At 36.3% G+C, this 23,945-nt stretch overlaps 1 protein-coding gene across 4 annotated transcripts in view; it reads right to left on the bottom strand.

Annotated features, from left to right (window-relative positions):
- TTC29 (tetratricopeptide repeat domain 29) overlaps positions 1–23,945 on the bottom strand; it is a 255,129-nt gene that overhangs the window by 83,079 nt on the left and 148,105 nt on the right. For all 4 annotated transcript variants that reach the window (XM_042935359.1, XM_042935356.1, XM_042935357.1 and 1 more), the window contains 2 exons: positions 18,221–18,344; positions 9,246–9,474 (listed from right to left, as the gene is read on the bottom strand). In XM_042935359.1, coding sequence (XP_042791293.1) covers positions 9,246–9,474; positions 18,221–18,344 — 353 coding nt within the window. The remainder of the gene's footprint in view (positions 1–9,245; positions 9,475–18,220; positions 18,345–23,945) is intronic.

Here is a 23,945-nt window from a genome sequence, read left to right as displayed (position 1 = left end):
TTAGCACACTGTAGATATCGTGCCAAGCCTTTCTGGCCTGCCAAGTTTCAAAGGAGAGATCAGTCACGAGTCTTATAGGTCTCCCTTTATATGTGAGGGCACGTTTATCCCTTGCTGCTTTCAGAATTTTCTCTTTATCCTTGTATTTTGCCAGTTTCACTATGATATGTCGTGCAGAAGATCGATTCAAGTTACGTCTGAAGGGAGTTCTCTGTGCCTCTTGGATTTCAATGCCTTTTTCCTTCCCCAGTTCAGGGAAGTTCTCAGCTATAATTTGTTCAAGTACCCCTTCAGCACCCTTCCCTCTCTCTTCCTCCTCTGGGATACCAATTATGCGTATATTATTTTTTTTTAGTGTATCACTTAGTTCTCTAATTTTCCCCTCATACTCCTGGATTTTTTTATCTCTCTTTCTTTCAGCTTCCTCTTTCTCCATAACTTTATCTTCTAGTTCACCTATTCTCTCCTCTGCCTCTTCAAGCCGAGCCATCGTGGATTCCATTTTGTTTTGCAATTCGTTTAAAGCGTTTTTCAACTCCTCGTGACTGTTCCTTAGTCCCTCGATCTTTGTGGCAAGAGATTCTCTGCTGTCCTGTATACTGTTTTCAAGCCCAGCGATTAATTTTATGACTATTATTCTAAATTCACTTTCTGTTATATTATTTAAATCCTTTTTGATCAGTTCATTAGCTGTTGTTATTTCCTGGAGATTCTTCTGAGGGGAATTCTTCCGTTTGGTCATTTTGGAGAGTCCCTGGCGTGGTGAGGACCTGCAGGGCACTTCCCCTGTGCTGTGGTGTATAACTGGAGTTAGTGGGCGGGGCCGCAGTCCGACCCGATGTCTGCCCCCAGCCCACTGCTGGGGCCACAGTCAGACTGGTGTGTGCCTTCTCTTCCCCTCTCCTAGGGGCGGGATTCACTGTGGGGTGGCGTGTCCCTTCTGGGCTACTCGCACACTGCCAGGCTTGTGTTGCTGGGGATCTGGCGTATTAGCTGGGGTGGGTAGGCAAGGTGCACGGGGGCTGGAGGGGCAGGCTTAGCTCGCTTCTCCTTAGGTGATCCACTTCAGGAGGAGCCCTGTGGCAGCGGGAGGGAGTCAGATCCGCTGCCGGAGGTTTGGCTCCGCAGAAGCACAGAGTTGGGTGTTTGCGCGGAGCGAGCAAGTTCCCTGGCAGGAACTGGTTCCCTTTGGGATTTTGGCTGGGGGATGGGCGGGGGAGATGGCGCTGGCGAGCGCCTTTGTTCCCCGCCAAGCTGAGCTCTGCCGTCCGGGGGCTCAGCAGCTCTCCCTCCCTTTGTCCTCCAGCCTTCCCGCTTTCCGAGCAGAGCTGTTAACTTATGACCTCCCAGACGCTAAGTCGCGCTTGCTGTCGGAACACAGTCCGTCCGGCCCCTCCGCTTTTGCCAGCCTCGGGGGCTCTGCTTGGCCGGCGAGCCGCCCCTCCGCCCCGGCTCCCTCCCGCCAGTCCGTGGAGCGCGCACCGCCTCGCCGCCCTTCCTACCCTCTTCCGTGGGCCTCTGGTCTGCGCTTGACTCCGGAGACTCCGTTCTGCTAATCCTCTGGCGGTTTTCTGGGTTCTTTAGGCAGCTGTAGGTGGAATCTAAGTGATAGGCAGGACGCGCTGTGAGCCCCGCGTCCTCCTACGCCGCCATCTTCCGGAACCTCTAGCAAGAGACTCATTTTAGATCTGAGGACACCTTTAGATTGAGAGTGAGGGGATGGAGAACTATCTATCATGCTCCTGGAAGCCAAAAGAAAGCTGGAGTAGCCATACTTATATCAGACAAACTAGACTTTAAATTAAAGGCTGTAACAAGAGATGAAGAAGGGCATTATATAATAATCACAGGGTCTATCCACCAGGAAGAGCTAACTATTTTAAATGTCTATGCGCCAAATACCCGAGCCCCCAGATATATAAAACAATTACTCATAAACATAAGCAACCTTATGGATAAGAATGTGGTCATTGCAGGGGACTTTAACACCCCACTTACAGAAATGGATAGATCATCTAGACACACAGTCAATAAAGAAACAAGGGCCCTGAATGATACATTGGATCAGATGGACTTGACAGATATATTTAGAATTCTGCATCCCAAAGCAACAGAATATACTTTCTTCTCGAGTGCACATGGAACATTCTCCAAGATAGATCATATACTGGGTCACAAAACAGCCCTTCATAAGTTTACAAGAATTGAAATTATACCATGCATACTTTCAGACCACAATGCTATGAAGCTTGAAATCAACCACAGGAAAAAGTCTGGAAAACCTCCAAAAGCATGGAGGTTAAAGAACACCCTACTAACGAATGAGTGGGTCAACCAGGCAATTAGAGAAGAAATTAAAAAATATATGGAAACAAACGAAAATGAAAATACAACAATCCAAACGCTTTGGGATGCAGCGAAGGCAGTCCTGAGAGGAAAATACATTGCAATCCAGGCCTATCTCAAGAAACAAGAAAAATCCCAAATACAAAATCTAACAGCACACCTAAAGGAAATAGAAGCAGAACAGCAAAGGCAGCCTAAACCCAGCAGAAGAAGAGAAATAATAAAGATCAGAGCAAAAATAAACAATATAGAATCTAAAAAAACTGTAGAGCAGATCAACGAAACCAAGAGTTGGTTTTTTGAAAAAATAAACAAAATTGACAAACCTCTAGCCAGGCTTCTCAAAAAGAAAAGGGAGATGACCCAAAGAGATAAAATCATGAATGAAAATGGAATGATTACAACCAATCCCTCAGAGATACAAACAATTATCAGGGAATACTATGAAAAATTATATGCCAGCAAATTGGACAACCTGGAAGAAATGGACAAATTTCTAAACACCCACACTCTTCCAAAACTCAATCAGGAGGAAATAGAAAGCTTGAACAGACCCATAACCAGCAAAGAAATTGAATTGGTTATCAAAAATCTCCCAACAAATAAGAGTCCAGGACCAGATGGCTTCCCAGGGGAGTTCTACCAGACATTTAAAGCAGAGATAATACCTATCCTTCTCAAGCTATTCCAAGAAATAGAAAGGGAAGGAAAACTTCCAGACTCATTCTATGAAGCCAGTATTACTTTGATTCCTAAACCAGACAGAGACCCAGTAAAAAAAGAGAACTACAGGCCAATATCCCTGATGAATATGGATGCAAAAATTCTTAATAAGATACTAGCAAATCGAATTCAACAGCATATAAAAAGAATTATTCACCATGATCAAGTGGGATTCATTCCTGGGATGCAGGGCTGGTTCAACATTCGCAAATCGATCAACGTGATACATCACATTAACAAAAAAAAAGAGAAGAACCATATGATCTTGTCAATCGATGCAGAAGAGGCCTTTGACAAAATCCAGCACCCTTTCTTAATAAAAACCCTTGAGAAAGTCGGGATAGAAGGAACATACTTAAAGATCATAAAGGCCATTTATGAAAAGCCCACAGCTAACATCATCCTCAACGGGGAAAAACTGAGAGCTTTTTCCCTGAGATCAGGAACACGACAGGGATGCCCACTCTCACCGCTGTTGTTTAATATAGTGCTGGAAGTTCTAGCATCAGCAATCAGACAACAAAAGGAAATCAAAGGCATCAAAATTGGCAAAGATGAAGTCAAGCTTTCGCTTTTTGCAGATGACATGATATTATACATGGAAAATCCGATAGACTCCACCAAAAGTCTGCTAGAACTGATACATGAATTCAGCAAAGTTGCAGGATACAAAATCAATGTGCAGAAATCAGTTGCATTCTTATACACTAACAATGAAGCAACAGAAAGACAAATGAAGAAACTGATCCCATTCACAATTGCACCAAGAAGCATAAAATACCTAGGAATAAATCTAACCAAAGATGTAAAAGATCTGTATGCTGAAAACTATAGAAAGCTTATGCAGGTAATTGAAGAAGATATAAAGAAATGGAAAGACATTCCCTGCTCATGGATTGGAAGAATAAATATTGTCAAAATGTCAATACTACCCAAAGCTATCTACACATTCAATGCAATCCCAATCAAAATTGCACCAGCATTCTTCTCGAAACTAGAACAAGCAATCCTAAAATTCATATGGAACCACAAAAGGCCCCGAATAGCCAAAGTAATTTTGAAGAAGAAGACCAAAGCAGGAGGCATCACAATCCCAGACTTTAGCCTCTACTACAAAGCTGTCATCATCAAGACAGCATGGTATTGGCATAAAAACAGACACATAGACCAATGGAATAGAATAGAAACCCCAGAACTAGACCCACAAACGTATGGCCAACTCATCTTTGACAAAGCAGGAAAGAACATCCAATGGAAAAAAGACAGTCTCTTTAACAAATGGTGCTGGGAGAACTGGACAGCAACATGCAGAAGGTTGAAACTAGACCACTTTCTCACACCATTCACAAAAATAAACTCAAAATGGATAAAGGACCTGAATGTGAGACAGGAAACCATCAAAACCTTAGAGGAGAAAGCAGGAAAAGACCTCTCTGACCTCAGCCGTAGCAATCTCTTACTCGGCACATCCCCAAAGGCAAGGGAATTAAAAGCAAAAATGAATTACTGGGACCTTATGAAGATAAAAAGCTTCTGCACAGCAAAGGAAACAACCAACAAAACTAAAAGGCAACCAACGGAATGGGAAAAGATATTTGCAAATGACACATCGGACAAAGGGCTAGTATCCAAAATCTATAAAGAGCTCACCAAACTCCACACCCGAAAAACAAATAACCCAGTGAAGAAATGGGCAGAAAACATGAATAGACACTTCTCTAAAGAAGACATCCGGATGGCCAACAGGCACATGAAAAGATGTTCAACGTCGTTCCTTATCAGGGAAATACAAATCAAAACCACACTCAGATACCACCTCACGCCAGTCAGAGTGGCCAAAATGAAGAAATCAGGAGACTATAGATGCTGGAGAGGATGTGGAGAAACAGGAACCCTCTTGCACTGTTGGTGGGAATGCAAATTGGTGCAGCCGCTCTGGAAAGCAGTGTGGAGGTTCCTCAGAAAATTAAAAATAGACCTACCCTATGACCCAGCAATAGCACTGCTAGGAATTTATCCAAGGGATACAGGAGTACTGATGCATAGGGGCACCTGTACCCCAATGTTTATAGCGGCACTCTCAACAATAGCCAAATTATGGAAAGAGCCTAAATGTCCATCAACTGATGAATGGATAAAGAAATTGTGGTTTATATACACAATGGAATACTACGTGGCAATGAGAAAAAATGAAATATGGCCTTTTGTAGCAACATGGATGGAACTGGAGAGTGTGATGCTAAGTGAAATAAGCCATACAGAGAAAGACAGATACCATATGGTTTCACTCTTATGTGGATCCTGAGAAACATAACAGAAACCCATGGGGGAGGGGAAGGGAAAAAAAAAAAAAAAAAAAAAAAAGAGGTTAGAGTGGGAGAGAGCCAAAGCATAAGAGACTGTTAAAAACTGAGAACAAACTGAGGGTTGATGGGGGGTGGGAGGGAGGGCAGGGTGGGTGATGGGTATTGAGGAGGGCACCTTTTGGGATGAGCACTGGGTGTTGTATGGAAACCAATTTGACAGTAAATTTCATATATTAAAAAAAAAAAATAATAAACCAACATAAACCAAGGGCTGAGAGACAAATTCATGATCTTGATTGTTTTCTTTTAAGAATATTAAATGATTCATAAAACGAGAGTGATATTTTTGGCACTCAAGGAACCCTTTACATGCCATTTTGTAGAAAAGTGTCATTACTGACTAGCCAGTGTATTCACCTATTTCTATACTCAGGATTTGCATCCTATTTCTCTGATATAATTTACATTTGACTTCAATAAGTATGTGCATTAAAACCATGTAACTGATATTATCAGTAAAGTGGCTAACCATGTTGGCATTTGAATGCCATAATTACATTTCTACGTTAACAATACTCTTAAATTGCACAAGAAAAGCTTTGCTTCTCTGTCACTGTTTCACACTTGGGTCTATAATCTCCAAAAGGCGAGATGAATTAGCTTTTCATTAAAAAATAAATTTCATGATTGTAGACATAATAGTTCTAGTAGGAAAAATAAACTATATTCTGGAGAAATCAGTAGAAATTCATAGGCCCTTAATCCTTCCAGAGCCAACCAATTTCTGTTGCTTCAGGCTTGAATAATTTTATTGAATTGCAATAAATTTGAATTCCTTCTAAATTCCTAAATTTGGGAAGAGAATCTATTCTTATTATTTTACTACTGAAAAGGAAAGGAAAGATATGAAATTATTCCAACCATATCTAAGAGTATTAGAATGGTAGGAAGGTTCCTATATTTGCAGTGTTCCCTCCGAAAGGTACAAAGATGAGATATGATTGCTGGTGAATCACTGTTCTATTTTATCTAGAGACCTGAGTGCTCTCACTGCTCTATTCCCTTAGGGGGTCATGTTCCTCTGCTTAAAAGAATATTGCCTGCTCTGTGAGCTAATGATTTGTTTGGAGGATGTAAGTCTCAGAGGTGAAGAAAACTGCACAGCTTTTATAATATATCTTTCAAATCTTTGATCTACTTTTTTCCTGAATACATGGGACCCCTCAATAGCAAGATTAAAGATGCCTCTTCAGAGAAGAAAGGCAAAATTTGAAAACCTAAAAGCTGCTCAGATTTTCAAATAATATTTCTATATTTCTTCATTTTGTCAACATCGTACTTGGTGTTGTCCTGCATTCATGTGATAACCACACGGTAACCAAAATGCAGCTTTGGATTGTAGTTGTTTTGTTGTTGTTGTCATGGAACTATGACTCCTGTTTTAAAAAGTGGTTCATGCAAATAGTTCATGGCTAGGACACACATACTCATTTTGAATTCTATTTAATTTGACAAATATTTACTTGGTACCTAGCAGATGTTAGACATTGCCCCTTCTTTTGTAGGAAACACCAAAAATCAGAATCTGTTTCCAAGACACTCCTACTTTCACTGGGCTGATAAGGCAATTACAGAAACAGCTGTGGTAGGATGCAGAATATGACAAATGAAAAGTGCTTGGAGAGAAATGAATGGCATTCAATGTGGGAACAGAGAGAAGAGACAAGAGTCCAGTAAGAGGGGGATCAGGGAAGATTTCAACATTTGAGAAGAACTTTGCAAGACCAGTGAGATTTCCTTGGATGGGGTTAGAGTTGGAAGTAAGGTGATAACAATGTATGTTGTGTGTATCTGGGGGGAAGAGGGGGAAGTAGGGGAAAGGAGGTGGTCAAAAAACGTTGAGAAGCTTGTACTTAATTTGTAGGCCGTAGGGATCCAATGAAGGTTTTGAAACAGAGCAAAGGTAGAATAATAAGGAGCTGTGGTTTAAGAAACATTTTTGAAGCAATGAGAAAGCATATTTTAGTGTATTTTGAACTAAAATATGTCTATGTAAACAAGCAAGTATGTTGATAATGTCTACAGGTCTTATTTCCAAATAGAACTATCACTAAAAATGTTAAACATGCCAGTAATAGAAGAATTAACTTCTCATTTATATTTGAATCTGAAAGATTATTCTTCTTCACTTTTATAACGACATAGCTCATCCATGCATAGATTTCTAATCTCAGTCAAATGAATCAGGAAGGGGGTATACTTTTATAGTGTTTCAGAGAATTTAATCTTCTCCATCATATGAATAGCTGAGTTTTTACTCTCTGAATAATATTTTGAAATGTGTTTTTTGTGTGTGTGTGCTTCCTAAGCCCTTTGGAACATCCTTACCAAAAATGAGGATAAAATTTAAAAAGAATAGAAAAATAAATAGCTTTATAGAGTAAAGAAAAACAAAAGAGATCTTTGAAAAGCCCCAAAAGGACTGCAGCAAAAAGACACATGGCTCTGATCAGAGAACCTAGTTTTGAGGAGTATTTTTTTCCTGATTATTATTCTAACGGTTAGAGCTTATCCAAGTAAATCTGAAGAAGTGAGTAGCCCAACCTATTCTCTACCAAACCTTTTATCAGAAGAAGTAATCTAATAGATAGATGGATCATATTTCCTCTGCTTTATCTCCTGGGCGGACAACATGAGGAGTAAAGGGAAGATAACTCAAAACTACAGAACAAGCTCTCAAATATATGACAACACAACATACTGAAGTGAGCAAAATATTATTGAAAAGTGGTTAGTTAATAGTTAACTGTAAATATTTGTTGGACACTTGAGGACATTGAAATTCAACAAGCCATCTGTTTTTTAAGACTTCATCGTGTACATATATTTGGAATGAGACCTTTACTTATTTCATAACAAGAAGACAGACAGTGGTAAGTGGTATTCTACTAATATACAAGAAGCAATAAAATTCCTTTGTGCTCAATTTACTATTATTTACTATTTATTCTATGGAGAAAATAAATACCAAAGAGCTTATTGTTTCATCTAAATGACCTAAGGGAAAGAAAAGAGTTCCAAGCAGGAGAGGCTTCTTTACATAACAGAATTTTGTCTACGATTCTATTTGAGTTATCCCCAAACATCCCCAAAATATTTTGCTTGAAAAAGTTTGATTTACTAACAATTATGCAGCCTAAAGGTCTGTCATAGGCAGTACTGTTAAAAATTTTTAAAAATTCTATTCTGAAGTTCTTAACTAAGGACTCGAGCTAAGTCAGGCTGACACATAAAAGTGACCTTCACATCCCCTTTAGTTATTTGTTTTTAATTGACTATTTTGACAAATTGTTACAAGAAAAAGTCTATAAGAAAAGACGTGGAGTTGAAAGAAATTAATACTAAATTTTTCTAAATTAATATTCTAACTTGAATTGATCAAATACAGGAAAATTTACTACCATTGGTAAAGTAAGAGTATAGCACCAATTGCATTAATACTGCTTAGTATCTGTGAACTAGCATCTGTGACTTTTCTTATCAATAAGGTACAACACTGACCACGTTTTAAAAAACACAAACTTATATCACATTCCTTACAACTGATCAGTGCATATTGTTGAGTACTTGAGACAACTGAAAAAAAACAAACAAAAACCAAACGGCATGAAAATGGTGATTTGTCGCGTTTAATCATTACCACTATTTCCTGTTTTCCTTATCATCAAAGGTACATACAGTACAGCATGAAGGCACATCCGATATTCATGTGGTAAAGAATAATTAAAGTTACCAATAAAATAAAAATCACCAATGCAGCCATCAAGAATGACACAAAAACTAAAGTGTTTTCAAAAAGCAAAGTCTTACCGATAATCGGATGTGGTGCAATACTGCTTCTATTCTCCTTCCACGACAGCAGGTAGTCAAGGCTGGTGAGATCTTCAGACTCTATATAATTGTTTATGGTCAGCATTATCTGATGAGCTTTTGCTATCCCATAGTGAACTTTTGTCTCATCCACGTGACGCATGTTCCTTAGCTCTGCTGTTGTGTCAAAAGCTTGTTGAAAGTATTCAGAAGCTTTGTTGTAGTATCCCTAAAAATGTAAGAGAAATCATTTTTTCTTAATTTTTATTCCATCATTCCACATGTCTACTCACCTTGGCATGTACCACACTGGTGTATCCACATGTGGTATTCATCTTTTAGAAGAAAGAGAGGGCAAGTGGGGTCTCTATTAGAATAAGTTTCACTTATTTGTTTGTTTTTGTTTGGAATAAGGTTCTTTTAAAAAGTTGTGATTACTAACCATACAATATCTTGAAGCTAAGACAGTAAAAAGTTTTATCTACCAAGTTGAACTATATGCAACTTAAGTGTTTTTGGATTAAAAATGGTCAAATATTAGCATTTTCATATGGTTCAACCTAATACATTGTAGCAAAAAGAAGTCTGGGAAAGAGGGATCTGATTCACATTGATTTGGATGTAAGTTTCTTACTTGTAGCATTGGATTTACTTAATGAGGTATTTTAAACCAGATTTTGTCTTCAGTCATAGCAAGAGATCATTTTCAGCCAATCTATTTAATCAGTGGCCAGTGAAAATAGGTGTATTTATCTGCTGATTTGGTTGTTGCTCTGGTTTTACCCATGTATTTATGTCATTCTTGACTGTGGACATAGGATGTATTCAAGATTTCTAAAAATTATGAACTTGATGGCACTAGCACAACTCAAGATCATTTAAATGTTTATCTCTTAAGTCATTTGCAACATTTCATTGCAAAATTCAAGGTGGTGTTTTGTTTTTTGGTTTCTTGTGTGGGTTTTGGTTGTACTCTCCTATCCTCCTAAAAGCTATTGTCTACAAATAAACAGTATTTATCAAGCTCTTTCAAAGTGTCAGGGCCAGGGCTAAATTCTTCATGTGTATTATGTCACTAACTTTCATAAGCCATTCTGTGAGGAAATATTATTCTTATTCTACAAGTAATTAAATTGAGCCTCAGTAAAGAGACTATCTTCTGCCAACCTCCAATCTAGTAAAAATCTTTGCAAAAAAGTTTTCCTCAGTGGAGGATATCATTTTTAGGATTGAGCTATACTTTTAAGACTCTAGGGAACAAAATTTCCCTTCTTCACCCTTTCCTCTCCTCTCCTCTCCTCCCCCTTCAACGCTCTCCTCTCCTCTCCCTTTCCCTTTGGCCCTCCCCACTTTTCTCTTCTCCTTCCTCTCTTCTTTCTCATATACACATAAACATGTATGTATACACTTTTAAGAAGCCCTTACAAGAGAGAATATCTTATTACAGGTTTTCAAATGATTTTATCACAACATTTTATGAAGGAACTGGTAATACAAACACCATAGAAAAAGCCTTATACCATACACTGGTAGCGGCATACTCAACTCCATGCATCTCTGCATGATCATGGCGTTCAGACAGCAAACTGAATACAGAAGTTGCTAGCAAGGTGAGGAGGGGGAGAAATAGGGCTTGTGTGACAGTTATGTTACCCACATAAGAAATACATATAACGTTGTGTTATAGACCCACAAGGACAAGTTAGTGAATTCTACTCAAATGGCTCATTCCAATTAAATTTGTTGCTTTAAACACAGCCCCTCTGTATTTTATCAATAGTGATTTTTGTTTGTTGAAGTGAACAATTCTTTCTTTTATTTCAAAGTGTATAACATAGAATTTATAGGAGAATAAGATTACTTAATTAGAAAAAATAAAATTGTATCAAAGCTATTTATATGACAAGCAAATTATGATTGAGAAACAATACAAATATTGAAGATGAAAATAAAACTAGTTAAAATTTTGGAATGTTTTGCTAGACGTCAAAGATATAGGACAAAATAGGTGAACATATGTGACTAGACCAAATATTTCTATTTTTAAAAACAGAGAAGTATAAGTACCTAAGTTCTAGTTATATTTCTGAGCATTAGGCTATTTATCATTTTAGATGAAAGTCTTAGGAAAATTAGGGCCATAAGTAAATGGACTTATATTTAAATTTCCAGAATTACCTTATATATTTTTATATTAGAATGAACTTACTCATTCATCTGGCAACTATTACTTACCAAGCTCCGTGACAAGCAGTGGGGATTCAGCAGTTAACAGAATTTACTATGGCTAAAACCTACATTAGATCTTTTTTAACAAGTATTTCCCCCCTATAATAGGACCATTATAATTATTCATAATTATTTAATTATAATTATAATTACATATAGTTATTCTTCCCTCAAATTGAGCCTAGTATTCAATCTTTTGATACACACACAACTTCCATAAAACTGGTATCGACCTAAATTTCTCTAGTTTAAAATACTATTAAGGAAATACATTAATTCTTTTCAGATGCAAGCATTTTTATACATACCATTTTGGAATGAGATTTCACTAATGTGTACTGCATTTCTAGATTTTCAATTCTGAAAGAGTTGAATATCTAAATTTAATCTCTTCTTTAAAGGTTCTGTCCAATGTTCTATAGTTCACTTCTGTTATCAGTTAATCCCTATCCTATTATAAAATTCAGAAGATTCCAGTAATTAATCTTGACAATCTTAAATATGAATTGAAAATACATAAGTTAATTTATGCACTTCATGAATGCATCTTATTGGAAAAGAGAACTTTGTTTAATGTTATAAATATCATTGATAAGCATTTGGTGGACAATTTCAGGACAGGACCTTGATGACATCGTAGGCCTTAAAACAAATCTTGCATTATTGCAACATAATATAGAATTTTCATGCATTATTCTAATTCTTACCTGATCCTTCTTAGTGTGTCTAAAATGCCTCTCTATCCAATGAGCAAGCTCAAAAATAAAGGAGCATTTTCCCAGTACTAAGGAAAAATCAGTTTTTGCACATTTTCTCTACTATTTGAGTTTGGAACTATCATTGTTTTAACTACATGATTATTATCTGATCTTATTAGGGAATGAGCAATCTCATAAAGAGTCTATGAGTTATTTTCCCTAAAGCATTCTCATTTGACTACTTTATATTAGTTATACGTTCCCATCAAAACATCACAACAGGAGGGTGGGATTGGTGACCCATCTTCCATGATTATATAGTAAAAGGTAAATTAATTAGGATAAATGATCTTTTAAAGATGTGATGTTTTAAAGATTATATAATTACAACTATAATTATAATAACACTATCATCACTAGAGAAAACAGTTAATTCTAATATTTTTCCAAATACAGTTTTGTATTATAATTGTGGTCTTATATCATTTCTTGGAAATGATTATAAAGAATACAATTAGAATACATTGCATGAATAATATGAAGCCAAAAGAGAGATGATGAAGGCAGTATGAGAAGGCCTTAAAAGCAGACTGACAAGTACCAGCAATGTTAGATTTGCTTCTGAAGATTCACTACAACTTTTCAGAATTATTGTACACAAATGAAATAGAGGTTTGCAATTCCTAAAGTGAGACAATCCTATTCTTCCTTAAGAGGTATAATTAGTTACAAATTTATTGATTGATTCAATGAATTCACATCTTTTTGCTCACCAACTCTGTGCCAGGTTCTGTTTTAGGATCTGGAACAAAATAATAAACACGGCAGATATGGTTCTTATTCTCATTAAGCTTCTATTCTAGCCAAATTAAAGAACAATAAGAAACTATCATAAATAAGAAAACTATGAGATAAAGTCTCTGTGGAATATTACAGTAATGTTAAAGAGTGACCTGGTGGCTGCTGTTTTTCATATAATTTTCATTTTGGCATGCAGCTTTCAGGACTTCAATGAAAAGAAATGGGAGATTTCGGATATTTTGGTAAGTGGTAGAAAAAAATGTTTTCAACCAAACAGGTACTTTTATTGATTGAACTTTTTGACTTCTTTCTCAATTGCCTTGGAAAGCTCCATAGAATTTAGTGGATTAGATTTCATCATTTTATTTTATTAAAAAATTTTTTATGTTTATTTATTTTTGAGAGAGACAGAGAGACAGAGCATGAGCAGGGGAGAGGGTGGGTGTAGAGAGAAAGGGAGACACAGAATCTGAAGGAGGTTCTGGGCTCCAAGCTGTCAACACATAGCCCAGACACAGGGCTCAGACTCACAAACTGTGAGATCATGACTTGAGCCAAAGTTGTTTGCCTAACCAACTGAGTCACCCAGGCACCCCAAGATTTTTATCATTTTTAGATTAAGAAAATGTGTTTGAGGACTCAAATTAGAAAAACGGTAGCTGTGATTAAACAGTGTTCCATATGAACAACAATAACGCCATCTTAAATTACAAACTACAAGTACCTTTTCAAAGTACTTTCGTACAGTTTTGGGTATATAACAATGATTAAATATTTGTATATATTACTAAATGATCACCACAATAAGTTGAGTTAATATCACCTCACATGGTTACACATTTTTTTTTGTAATGGGAACATTTAAGATCTACTCTTAGCAAATTTCAAGTATATAATATAATGTTATTAACTGTAGGTACCATGCTGTACATTACATCCCCAAGATTTACTTATTTTATAACTGGAAGTTTGTACCTTCAAACGACCTTCACCCATGTGGCTATTTTTATTGGGTTGCCAAGGGAAGGCCTCTCTGAAGATATGACATTTGACTGAGATATGATGACAAGACATCAGCAATATGAAGTTCAGATTAGAGAGCATTCCATAGGGCATTCCAGCTAAAGCAGATGTCGTAAGGCAGGAACAAGCTCTGTATGTTTAAAGGACTTCACTAAGCCCATGTGGCTGTGGTGGAGTAGATGAGGAGAGTGGGAAGAAATAAAGTCAGAGGTGGGGTAGGGGAGCGTACATCTCACATAGAATATTTCAGATTGGGGTGAAGATTTATATTTATGTTCTAAGAAGAATGGGAAGTAATGGAGGCATTTTAAGCACAGAAATAACATAATTTAATTTACATTTAAAAAGACTACTTGGGCCTCTGTGTGGAGACTTGATGATACGAGGGAGAAGCAGGGAATGGGCTTGAACTTAATTGTCATGCAGGAGACAGAATAGAGTGTCATAAACTGACAGGATGACAGGAGAAGACACAGAGAACAAGGTGGATCTGAGATACGTTTTGGTGGCATAAAGGTCAGGGTTTGCTTCTGGATTAGATATAGATCAGAAAGGAGACAAGAATAAAAAAAATATCCAGATTTTTGGCTTGAGCAAGGGGGCTGATAGATAATGAAGCCATTTATTTAGACGTGGAAGACTGGGAGGAAGGAATCATGTTAAATTTGACATGTCTGTTAGACATCCAGGTGGAGATGTTAAGTAGCCAGTTAGAGTTACAAGTGTCCCAAAGAGAGATCAGGGATGGAGATACAAACTTGGGAGTCATCAGCACATGGATGCTATTTAAAGCCATGGACTTGGATGAGGTCAGATAAGGGGAGCTCACAGACTGAGAAGTCTGACTAGAAAATACCTGAATCATATTCTATCATAGTTGAATACTACGTTAATAGAGGAATAGAATTTAGAGGGGAAAATGATGAGTTCAGTTTTTAACAGTTTATATTTGAAGTGATCTAAGTAAAGATGTCAAGTAGACAGTAGGATATGAGTCTGAAGTTGCAGGGAGAGATCTGAGCTTGAGATATTAAGAAGCTAAGTGCTTTTGTGTACCCAGTATGTTCCAGGAACTCACCTAGGTACCATGTACATATTTTTACATTTCTAATCCTTAAATAGCTAGTCTTCAAGGCATCTTGTTCTTGACAATTAAAATATGAAAGAACTGAGGATCAAAGAATTCATGTGCCCAAGGTCACAGTTAATAAGTAGCTGAATTCAGATTCAGGGTCAGGTGGGCAAAAATCAGTGAGGTTCCTCTTCATCCTGCTAGTTTCCTTCATGGAAAAGTGTAGTAGATAGCATGTGATGCACAATAGCTTATGAAATTGCTCAGGTATATCATTGAAATAAAGGCATTTAATATAATTAGGAAATATCCATAAGCTGAAAACAGAGACATGAAATAATTCTTTGTCATTTCCCCCAGGAAATGTTATTTTCCTAGTCATTCCTTGTCATTTCTCTAGTTCCCTTTGTAGAACTAGAAGGAAATTCAGGATGTCATCAAGGCTATCCTCTTGTTTCAAAAAGATGAGAAGGAAAAATAACTATATTTAGTTCTAATAAACCCACTTTCTTATATGTTTTCAAATCATACTCTTGGTAATGATTTAACAATTCAGATTCAGCCTGAGAACTTATCAGTAGATTTTCTGACTTGAGGAAGTATCTGTGAAGAATCACAGTAATGCAAAATAATTGAGTACAACATTAACAATTTTAGTAACAAAGCAAGTTTTGCTCAGAAGTCTGTCATGCCATTAAACTGTTATAGTATTGTGTACTTAATATCATACTATTTTTCAGTGACCATTTATTACATTAAAATGTAAGTAATCATTAAGGTGCATGAACCAACTTGTATATTTGAAGGCATGCATACTTGAAGATAGCATGAATACCTGGAATCCTCCAAATTTTATATTAGAATTGGGATAAACTGGGGATAAACTGGTAAGAAAATTAACTTTTGGTAGTTGACACAGCCTTTGGACATTATTCATGTTTCTTGCCTTTAAGATATTAGTTAGACTCTTCTTTAAGAATTAAAAACCAGAGAATATGATGAGATACAAACTCTTGGCCAAAAAGCTTAAAAATGCAAATATAAAAATTACCTCTTAGAAAGGTTTATTGTTTCGTTTTCCTTATGCTTTCTGCAATTAGGAAAATATAGGCAGATGCTTAGTATTTGTGCCATACCAAAACACTGAGTTCTGAGTATTGTTTGGTAGAAGAGTAAAGCAATTTGCATTTTTTTGCATTTCTTTTTCAAAGAACAACCCTGTTAAAAAGTAAGACTATGTATAATTAGGAATACCAATTCTGCTACTACAGCATGAGCTCCCACTAGGCTGTCAGCCTCGCAAGGGCATAAGCCTTGTCTGTTTTTCACCACAGTATCCTGAAAAGTAAACAAAAGCACGTACAAGATCTAGGAGAGAGGAGTCACCAGAGTAGCGTAGTGCCACAGAGATGGGGCAGCAGAATGGGGACACAGTGGAGAGAAAGACCTGGGGGAACACTGGGGAGGCACAAAGAAACAGGGGAAACGAAGTGGGGGGGAGATCAGAGAGAGAGGACCACTGAGTTGAGAGCAAGACCAGAACGACAGGGGCAGGAGAGAAGGGCAAGGTGTGTAGGGGAGGAGGAAAGAAGGTAGAGGGTGAGAGTCAAGAGAAAAAGGCGGGTTTAAAGATAGTGAGTAATAGGAGAGAGAGGAAGCAAATGAACCAGGGCTAGCAAGAGAGAGGGGTGTACAAAGAAATCAGGTTCCCTGTTTGAAAGCGTGTTTCCCATAGCAGGGACTAAAGACAGTAGTTTCATTCATTCAAATTAATTTCAAACTCTATTTCCTTAAAAAAAAAGCCTAAATAATTCTGAAATCATCAAAGTAAATTATATGGCAAATAAAAGACTGTAGCGGTGAAGAGTATAGGTTTGAATACCACTGCCACCTAGAAACACGGAGACCTGGGGTAGGTTATTTAAACCCTCTGAGCCTTGGGAAAAGGGGAATTGTATGATACCACATGAAGGTGTAGAGAGTAATAATGGCTTATATAGCTGGCACTGGCTTCCCCTGCCAGATGCTATTCTAATTGCTTTACATTTATTAACTCAGTACTCACTGCAACCTTACGAGGTGAGAAAATTGAGGCACCTAGAAGGTAAGTAACTTGTCCTAGGTCACAGATCTTATAAGTGAAAGAACTAGGCTTTTAACCAGTTTGGTCTCAGAATTAGTGCTTTTAATCACGACATAAACAACCTCTCAAAAAAATTAAGAAAAGGTGTATAAACATTAAGAATGAATGAAACTACCCTCAAAAATGATAGATCCTATTCATTATCAAAACAGCAATTATAACTAGAGAAAAAAGCCTCTTTTATACTGTTTCTTAAAGAAAAATCTAGTTAATAAAATACAAAGTCATGAGAACATAAATCAAAAGATCAATGCATTATGACCAATGCATTATACTAGTAATGACCTCTTGAATAGGATACTTTTAATTTTAGACTTTCTCTTGTTTCTCTTTTCTTTCACATAACCAATCTGATGCTAGAATTCCATATTTCCTTCAGAATTACTCTTGGGATTGTGCTTTCTTCTCCTGAAGGACCTAGGAGGGGCATCACAGCTGGATTAATAAAATGAGAATTTGGAGCAAGGAGATGAATGTTAGTATCAGTAGATAAAAGCCAACCGTTATAATGATATTCTTTGAATTGAAATGTTTTAATTGCTCTTCAAATCCAAAACCACTTAGAATCTTCACTGGCTGTGAAGATATGAATCACTTTTAGCAGCTTGTGGTGACTGTGCCCAAGATGGCTCTCAGGTCCTAGAAGAAGAGGAAGGAACTGTCTTGTGCATTAACTAGGCCCTGTAGTCCTGAGGTCATTCTGCATAACATATTATGGGAAGGGGAGAGTCAAATGGGAATAGAATTTTAAAACTCTGCAAATTTCTACCTGTACGAAAGAAACAGGGGCGCCTGGGTAGCTCAATTGGTTAAGTGTCTAACTTTGGCTCAGGTCACGATCTCTGGTTGGTGAGTTCGAGCCTCACATTGGTATGTCTATTGTCAGCACAGAGTCCGCTTCATATCCTCTGTCCTTCCTCTCTCTCTGCTCCACTCCCCGCTCATGCACGCACATGCTCTCTCTCTCTCAACTAATAATAATAATAATAATAAAGAAACACATACTCACTTTTTCATTATAGATGTCCCCAAGCATTGTACTTGCTCTCATGACATCTAGGCTTTGAAAATTATTTCTTGCAATTTCCACAACTTTTTTCAAGTATTTAATTGCTTCTGGCATCTTTCCTTGGCTAGAATAAATAAAATAGGAAACTATTGGAGAATCATCTCATTTAACATCACACTAAAGAGAAAATATTTTGTGTCTCTGCTTTAGAAAGTGCAAGATGATTCAGGATAAAAAAGTGTGAAGTACAAAATTAAAAAATACATGGCCTGTCTTTGTTGGAGTATACAGTGAGTTAAAACTTAAACCTTTAAACTTTCAAGTGTTGCTGGTGGGATTGTAAAATGGTGCACCTGCTTTGAAAAACAGGTTGGCAGGTCCTCAAAAATTTTATTATACAGTTACCCTATGATCCAGCAATTTCACTCCTATGTGTATACCCAAAAGAAATAAAATATATGTCCACACAAAAACTTGTACACAAATGTTCACAGCAGCATTATTTATAGTAGCCAAAAAGTGGAAACAACCTAAAGGTCTATCAATTGAATGGATAAGCAAAATGTGGTATATCCATACAATGGAATATTTTTCTGCCATAGGAAGGAATGAAGTAGTTTAGTGACACATGCCATAACATGGATCACCCTTGAAAACATTTTAATGAAAGAAGCCAGTCACAAAAAATACAGTGTATGATTCCATTTACATAAAATGCCCAGAACAGGAAAATCCAAAGAAACAGAAAGTAGGTTAGTGGTTACCAGAGGCTGGTGAGAAGGGGAATATAGATAGTGGCTGCTAAGGGATATGGGGTTGCTTTTTGGACTGGCAACCATGATCTGAATTAAATTGTGGTGATAGTTGTACAACTCTGTGAATATATTAAAACCTACTGAATTGTAGACTTTAAAGGGTGAATATGGTATATGAATTATATCTCAATAAAGCTATCATTAAACAAAAAGATAAAACCTTTGAAAACATTGAGACTTTCCATACTACTTTGTAAATGAAGCCAGTCCTTTATGGGGAGGCAATACCTACTGGAGGCATTAGAACAAATATGATGAAAATGGAGTATTCAGAAATCCCTCAACCAGGACTCTAAAGAATGAAAGATAGAGACAGACCCAGTTGGAAGGGCCTGGCTTCTGAAAGGCATGGTACAATCATGGGCAAACTGCAAGCATTTTTATAAGTAAGAAATGAGATTTCATTGTGATATACCACTGGGATTTTGGAGACTGTTACAGCAACTCAAATTACCAAAACTAACTAAAACAAGTTTGGATTTTTTTTTCTTTCATAAAGAATTGAAAAGATTTTAAAGATCATTTAAAATCATCATATTAAGGATTTCAATGAATTATATTAAGAAACCCTTATTATATGAATTCTGCTCTAATTTTACAAATCTAAGTCCCAAATGATCATCAGTTTTTCATGATCTGAATACCACTTCAAGGATATATAACAATCTTAGTTTTATATGAGTAAGAGCTAAACATAAAGGAGAGAGAAGAGTGGAAAGACTCTAAAAATCTCTCTAAAGGAGATAATTATTTGAAATTTGAAAGCCAATCTAAGGAGACAAGCTCTTTTAGGAGCCAGTGGTAGTGATGTCCTATGTGAAGAATGCTTGGGGGCCCATTGAGAGAGGTACCTTCTCATAAGGGTGAATGAGATCTAAGAACTAAGATAAAAAATATTTGAGCAACCAAAGAGATAGTAATTTTTGAAAACATCTATATCCAAGATATAATATGCTGTGACTGATTTTGTAGAGGTGATTGAAGCCGAAGTCCAGCTCAAGGGACATTGAACTGCCAATTCAGGGACATGCCATTAAGAATTAAAATGCTATGGACAAAAGCAGGAAGTTATTTCAAATAATGGCTCCAAATTAAGTATGCTGAAGAAATTCAGTATCTGCTGAATCTCTGGATTTTTTTTTTTTTTGCCAATTCCTAACACAGAATAATGAATCTAAGATTATATGAAATTCTATTGTTAAATCATATCAGAACTATTGAAATTTTTTATTAATGTGACAACATCCAGAATTTAGAGACTTTATTTTATTTTAAAGTTTATTTATTTTTGAGAGAAAGAGAGTGCATGCATGAGCAGGGGAAAGGCACAGAGAAAGGGAGATAGGAGACAGAGAATCCCAAGCAGGCTCAGTGCTGTCAGTGCAGTGCCCCATGCGGGGCTCAAACTCATGAACTGCGAGATCATGACCTGAGCCAAAATCAAGAGTCAGGTGCTTAACTGACTGAGCCACCCAGGTACCCCCAGAATTTAGAGATTTTAAAATAACAGAAAACCTATAATTGTGTTCCTCAATTAAGTATAATAAAAGAAAAACTCTTACTTCTGAATGTTTCTGAATCCCTAGAATCTCCTTTTGCAGCTCCCAGTGAACATCTATGCCATGACTCAATAATTCATAAGACGAAATTCTGAAATGTAGAGGTTGTTTTGCTCCTTGTATGGGCATTTCTCAGTTTAGACTTCAAGAATTTACTCATAGCAGCTCTGGATAGTATGATAATGAATGTGGCATATACAGAAATTTTGCCACAGACTTTTAAATTATTGCCGTTAAAGAAAAATTTAGCAATATTTCATTGATTCTAAAACACACATTTTCCCATGCTCTAACATTTCTGAAATCAAGATGTCTTACAACAGGTAGGCATCTAATAATCACTGTCAGATCAGTAGCAGTCAGGCCATAGTTGGTGCTGTAGAATGGACTAGGCTTATATTCCTGGACATGACCCAACAATTGCAATGCCTTGATCCTTCTATGAACAACTATTTTAGATAATTTCAGACAGGAATCTGAGGACTGGTTGTTTTCTAAAACACCTTTCTGAAATCTTCTAAAAGTCAAGAAAGTGCTAACTTCAAAATGGGCAAAATGATTGTCCATGACTTGGAAAAAATTACTGGAGCTGATACTGGAACATTATTTTTAAAAAGGCTAGAGTACCAATGTTCTTGATGACACAAAAGATGATATGTTTGGGAAAAAAATAATGACAGTTCTGATTTAAAAGTGATTCAGAAAAATTGGACTTGGAACAGAAAGATGTTTGAGGAGTGTAATAAATTTGTTTTGTTTGTATTTTTCCATGAATGCTTAAGATTAATGATAAAAATGTCTGCATGTGAGACTAAAATAGCTCTTTTATTAAGTATAAAATAAAAATTCTAAGCATGAGTGGTATGTTACAGTTTAGTTAGAATATCTTTTTGGTAGTACATAAGGTGCATCTTCCGATAGAAACAATCTTATATTCAGTGAAATCTAAAAATAAAGCTACTTCAGTATAATGGACTAGGGTAGTTCATTGGCTAGTAAGTTCTTGCTTAAAATTTTCTAGGAAGTTTAGTTTCAAATCTACAATGTGTTTCAACACTTGTATACACTATGCAACGATCACCACCACAAGTCTAGTCACCATAAAAAAGTTACAAAAATGTTTTTTCTTTTGATGAGCACTTTTTTAAGAGTCACTCTTCCCTGGCAACCTTCAATATGCTCAGTACCATTGGTTATAGTCACCCTGATGCTCACCACATCCCCATGACTTATTCACTTCACAACTGGAAGTCTGTACCTCCTGACCCCATTCACCTATTACACCACCCCTGTTCCCCCTTCTCCCTGGCAACCACCAGTCTGCTTATTAGTTTCATTTTGTTTTGTTTTATTCATTCAGTTTGTTTTTCAGATTCTGCATTAGTGACAGTGTAAGTATTTATTTTTCTCTGCTGGACTTATTTCACTTAGCTTAATACTCTTAAAATCTATCCATGTTGTCACAAACGGCAAGGTTTTGTTCTTTTTTACGGTGGAGTAGAATTCCACCGTATACACTGTGTGTATATACTATATCTTATAGTATACTATAAGTATATATATATATATATATATATATACACTTAAGTATATATAAATATGTAAGTATATATATATACTTATATGTATATAAGTATATATATATACTTTATACTAAGTATAAATATATATAAGTATATATATACTATAAGATATATACTATATCTTATTCCTTCATCCATTGATGGCCACTTAGGTTGTTTCCATGTCTCAGCAACTATAAATAATGCTACAGTGAGCACAGGGGTGCATATATCTTTTCAAGTTAGTGTTTTCATTTTCTTGAGATAAATATCTAGAAATAGAATAGATGGATCATACAGTAGTTCTACTTTCAATTTTTTTGAGGAACCTTCATACTGTTTTCCATAGTGGCTGCACCAATTTGTATTCCTACCAGCAGTGCACAAGGGTTCCCCTCTCCATGCCCTTGCCAACATTTGTTTCTTGTCTTTTTAATAATAGCCATTCTAACAGGTGTGAAGTGACACCTGATTGAGGTTCTGATTTGCATTTCTCTGATGATTAGTGATGCTGAGCATATTTTCATGGCCCTGTTGTCTATGTGTATGTCTTCTTTGGAAAAATGTCTATTCAGATCCTTTGCCCACTTCTTAACTAGATTGTTGTTTTTTTCTATTTTGAGTAATATGAGTTCTTTATATTTTGGACATTAACCTCTTTTCAGATATATGACTTGCAAATATTGTCTCTAATTCAACAGATTGCCTTTACATTTTATTGATCATTTCCTCTGCTGTGCAGAAGAAACTTTTTAGTTTGATGTAGTCCCACTTATTTATCTTTGCTTTCATGCTTTTGTTTTTGGAGTCAGATCAAAACAACAACAACAACCCCACCAAGACATATGTCAAAGAGCTTACTACTTACCTCCTCAGAGTTTAATGATTTCAGGTCTTATATTGTCTTTAATTCATTTGGAGTTAATTTTTTGTGAATGGTAACTAGGTTCCGTCTTTTGCACATGGTTGTCCAGTTCTCCCACACCATTTATTAAAGAAACTGTCCTTTCCCCATTGTATATTCTTGACCTTTTGGTGTAAATTAATTGGTCATATATATATGGGTTTATTTCTGGACTCTATTTGGTTCTGTTGATCTATGTGTCTGTTTTTATGCCAATACCATACTGTTTTGATTATTATAGATTTATAATATAGTTTGAAATAAGGGAGCATAACTTTCTCATGATTGTTTTGACTATTCAGGGTCTTTTGTGGTTCAATATACATTTTAGGATTGTTCTATTCTATGGAAAATGCCATTAGGATTTTGACAGGGATTACACTACATCTGTAGATTGCTTTGGATAGTATGGACATTTTAACAATATTAATTTTTCCAATCCATGAACACAGAATATCTTTCCATTTATTTGTGTTTACTTCAGTTTATCAGTGTCTTATAGTTTTCAGTGTATGGGTCTTTCACCTCCTTGGTTAAATTTATTCTTTGGTATTTTATTCTTTTTGATGTCAGTGTAGATGGGATTATTTTCTTAATTACTCTTTCTGATAGACTGTTGTTCATGTATAGAAATGCAACAAATTTTTGTGTGTTGATTTTGTACCGAGAAAATTTACTGAATTCATTTATTCTAACAGTTTTTTGGTGCAGTCTTGAGGGTTTTCTATATATATAAAGTTATGTCGTCTGCAAATAGTGAGAGTTTTACCTCTTTTTCCAATTTGGAGAACTTTCTTTCTTTTTCTTGCCCAATTTCTAGGACTTCTAACACTATGTTGAATAAAAGTGGTGAGAATGGGCATCCTTGTCTTTTTCCCCATTTTA

The sequence above is a fragment of the Panthera leo genome, chromosome B1 (assembly GCF_018350215.1).
Source record: "Panthera leo isolate Ple1 chromosome B1, P.leo_Ple1_pat1.1, whole genome shotgun sequence".
NCBI classification, from domain to species: Eukaryota; Metazoa; Chordata; class Mammalia; order Carnivora; family Felidae; genus Panthera; species Panthera leo.
This window is presented reverse-complemented; position numbering and strand designations above follow the sequence as displayed.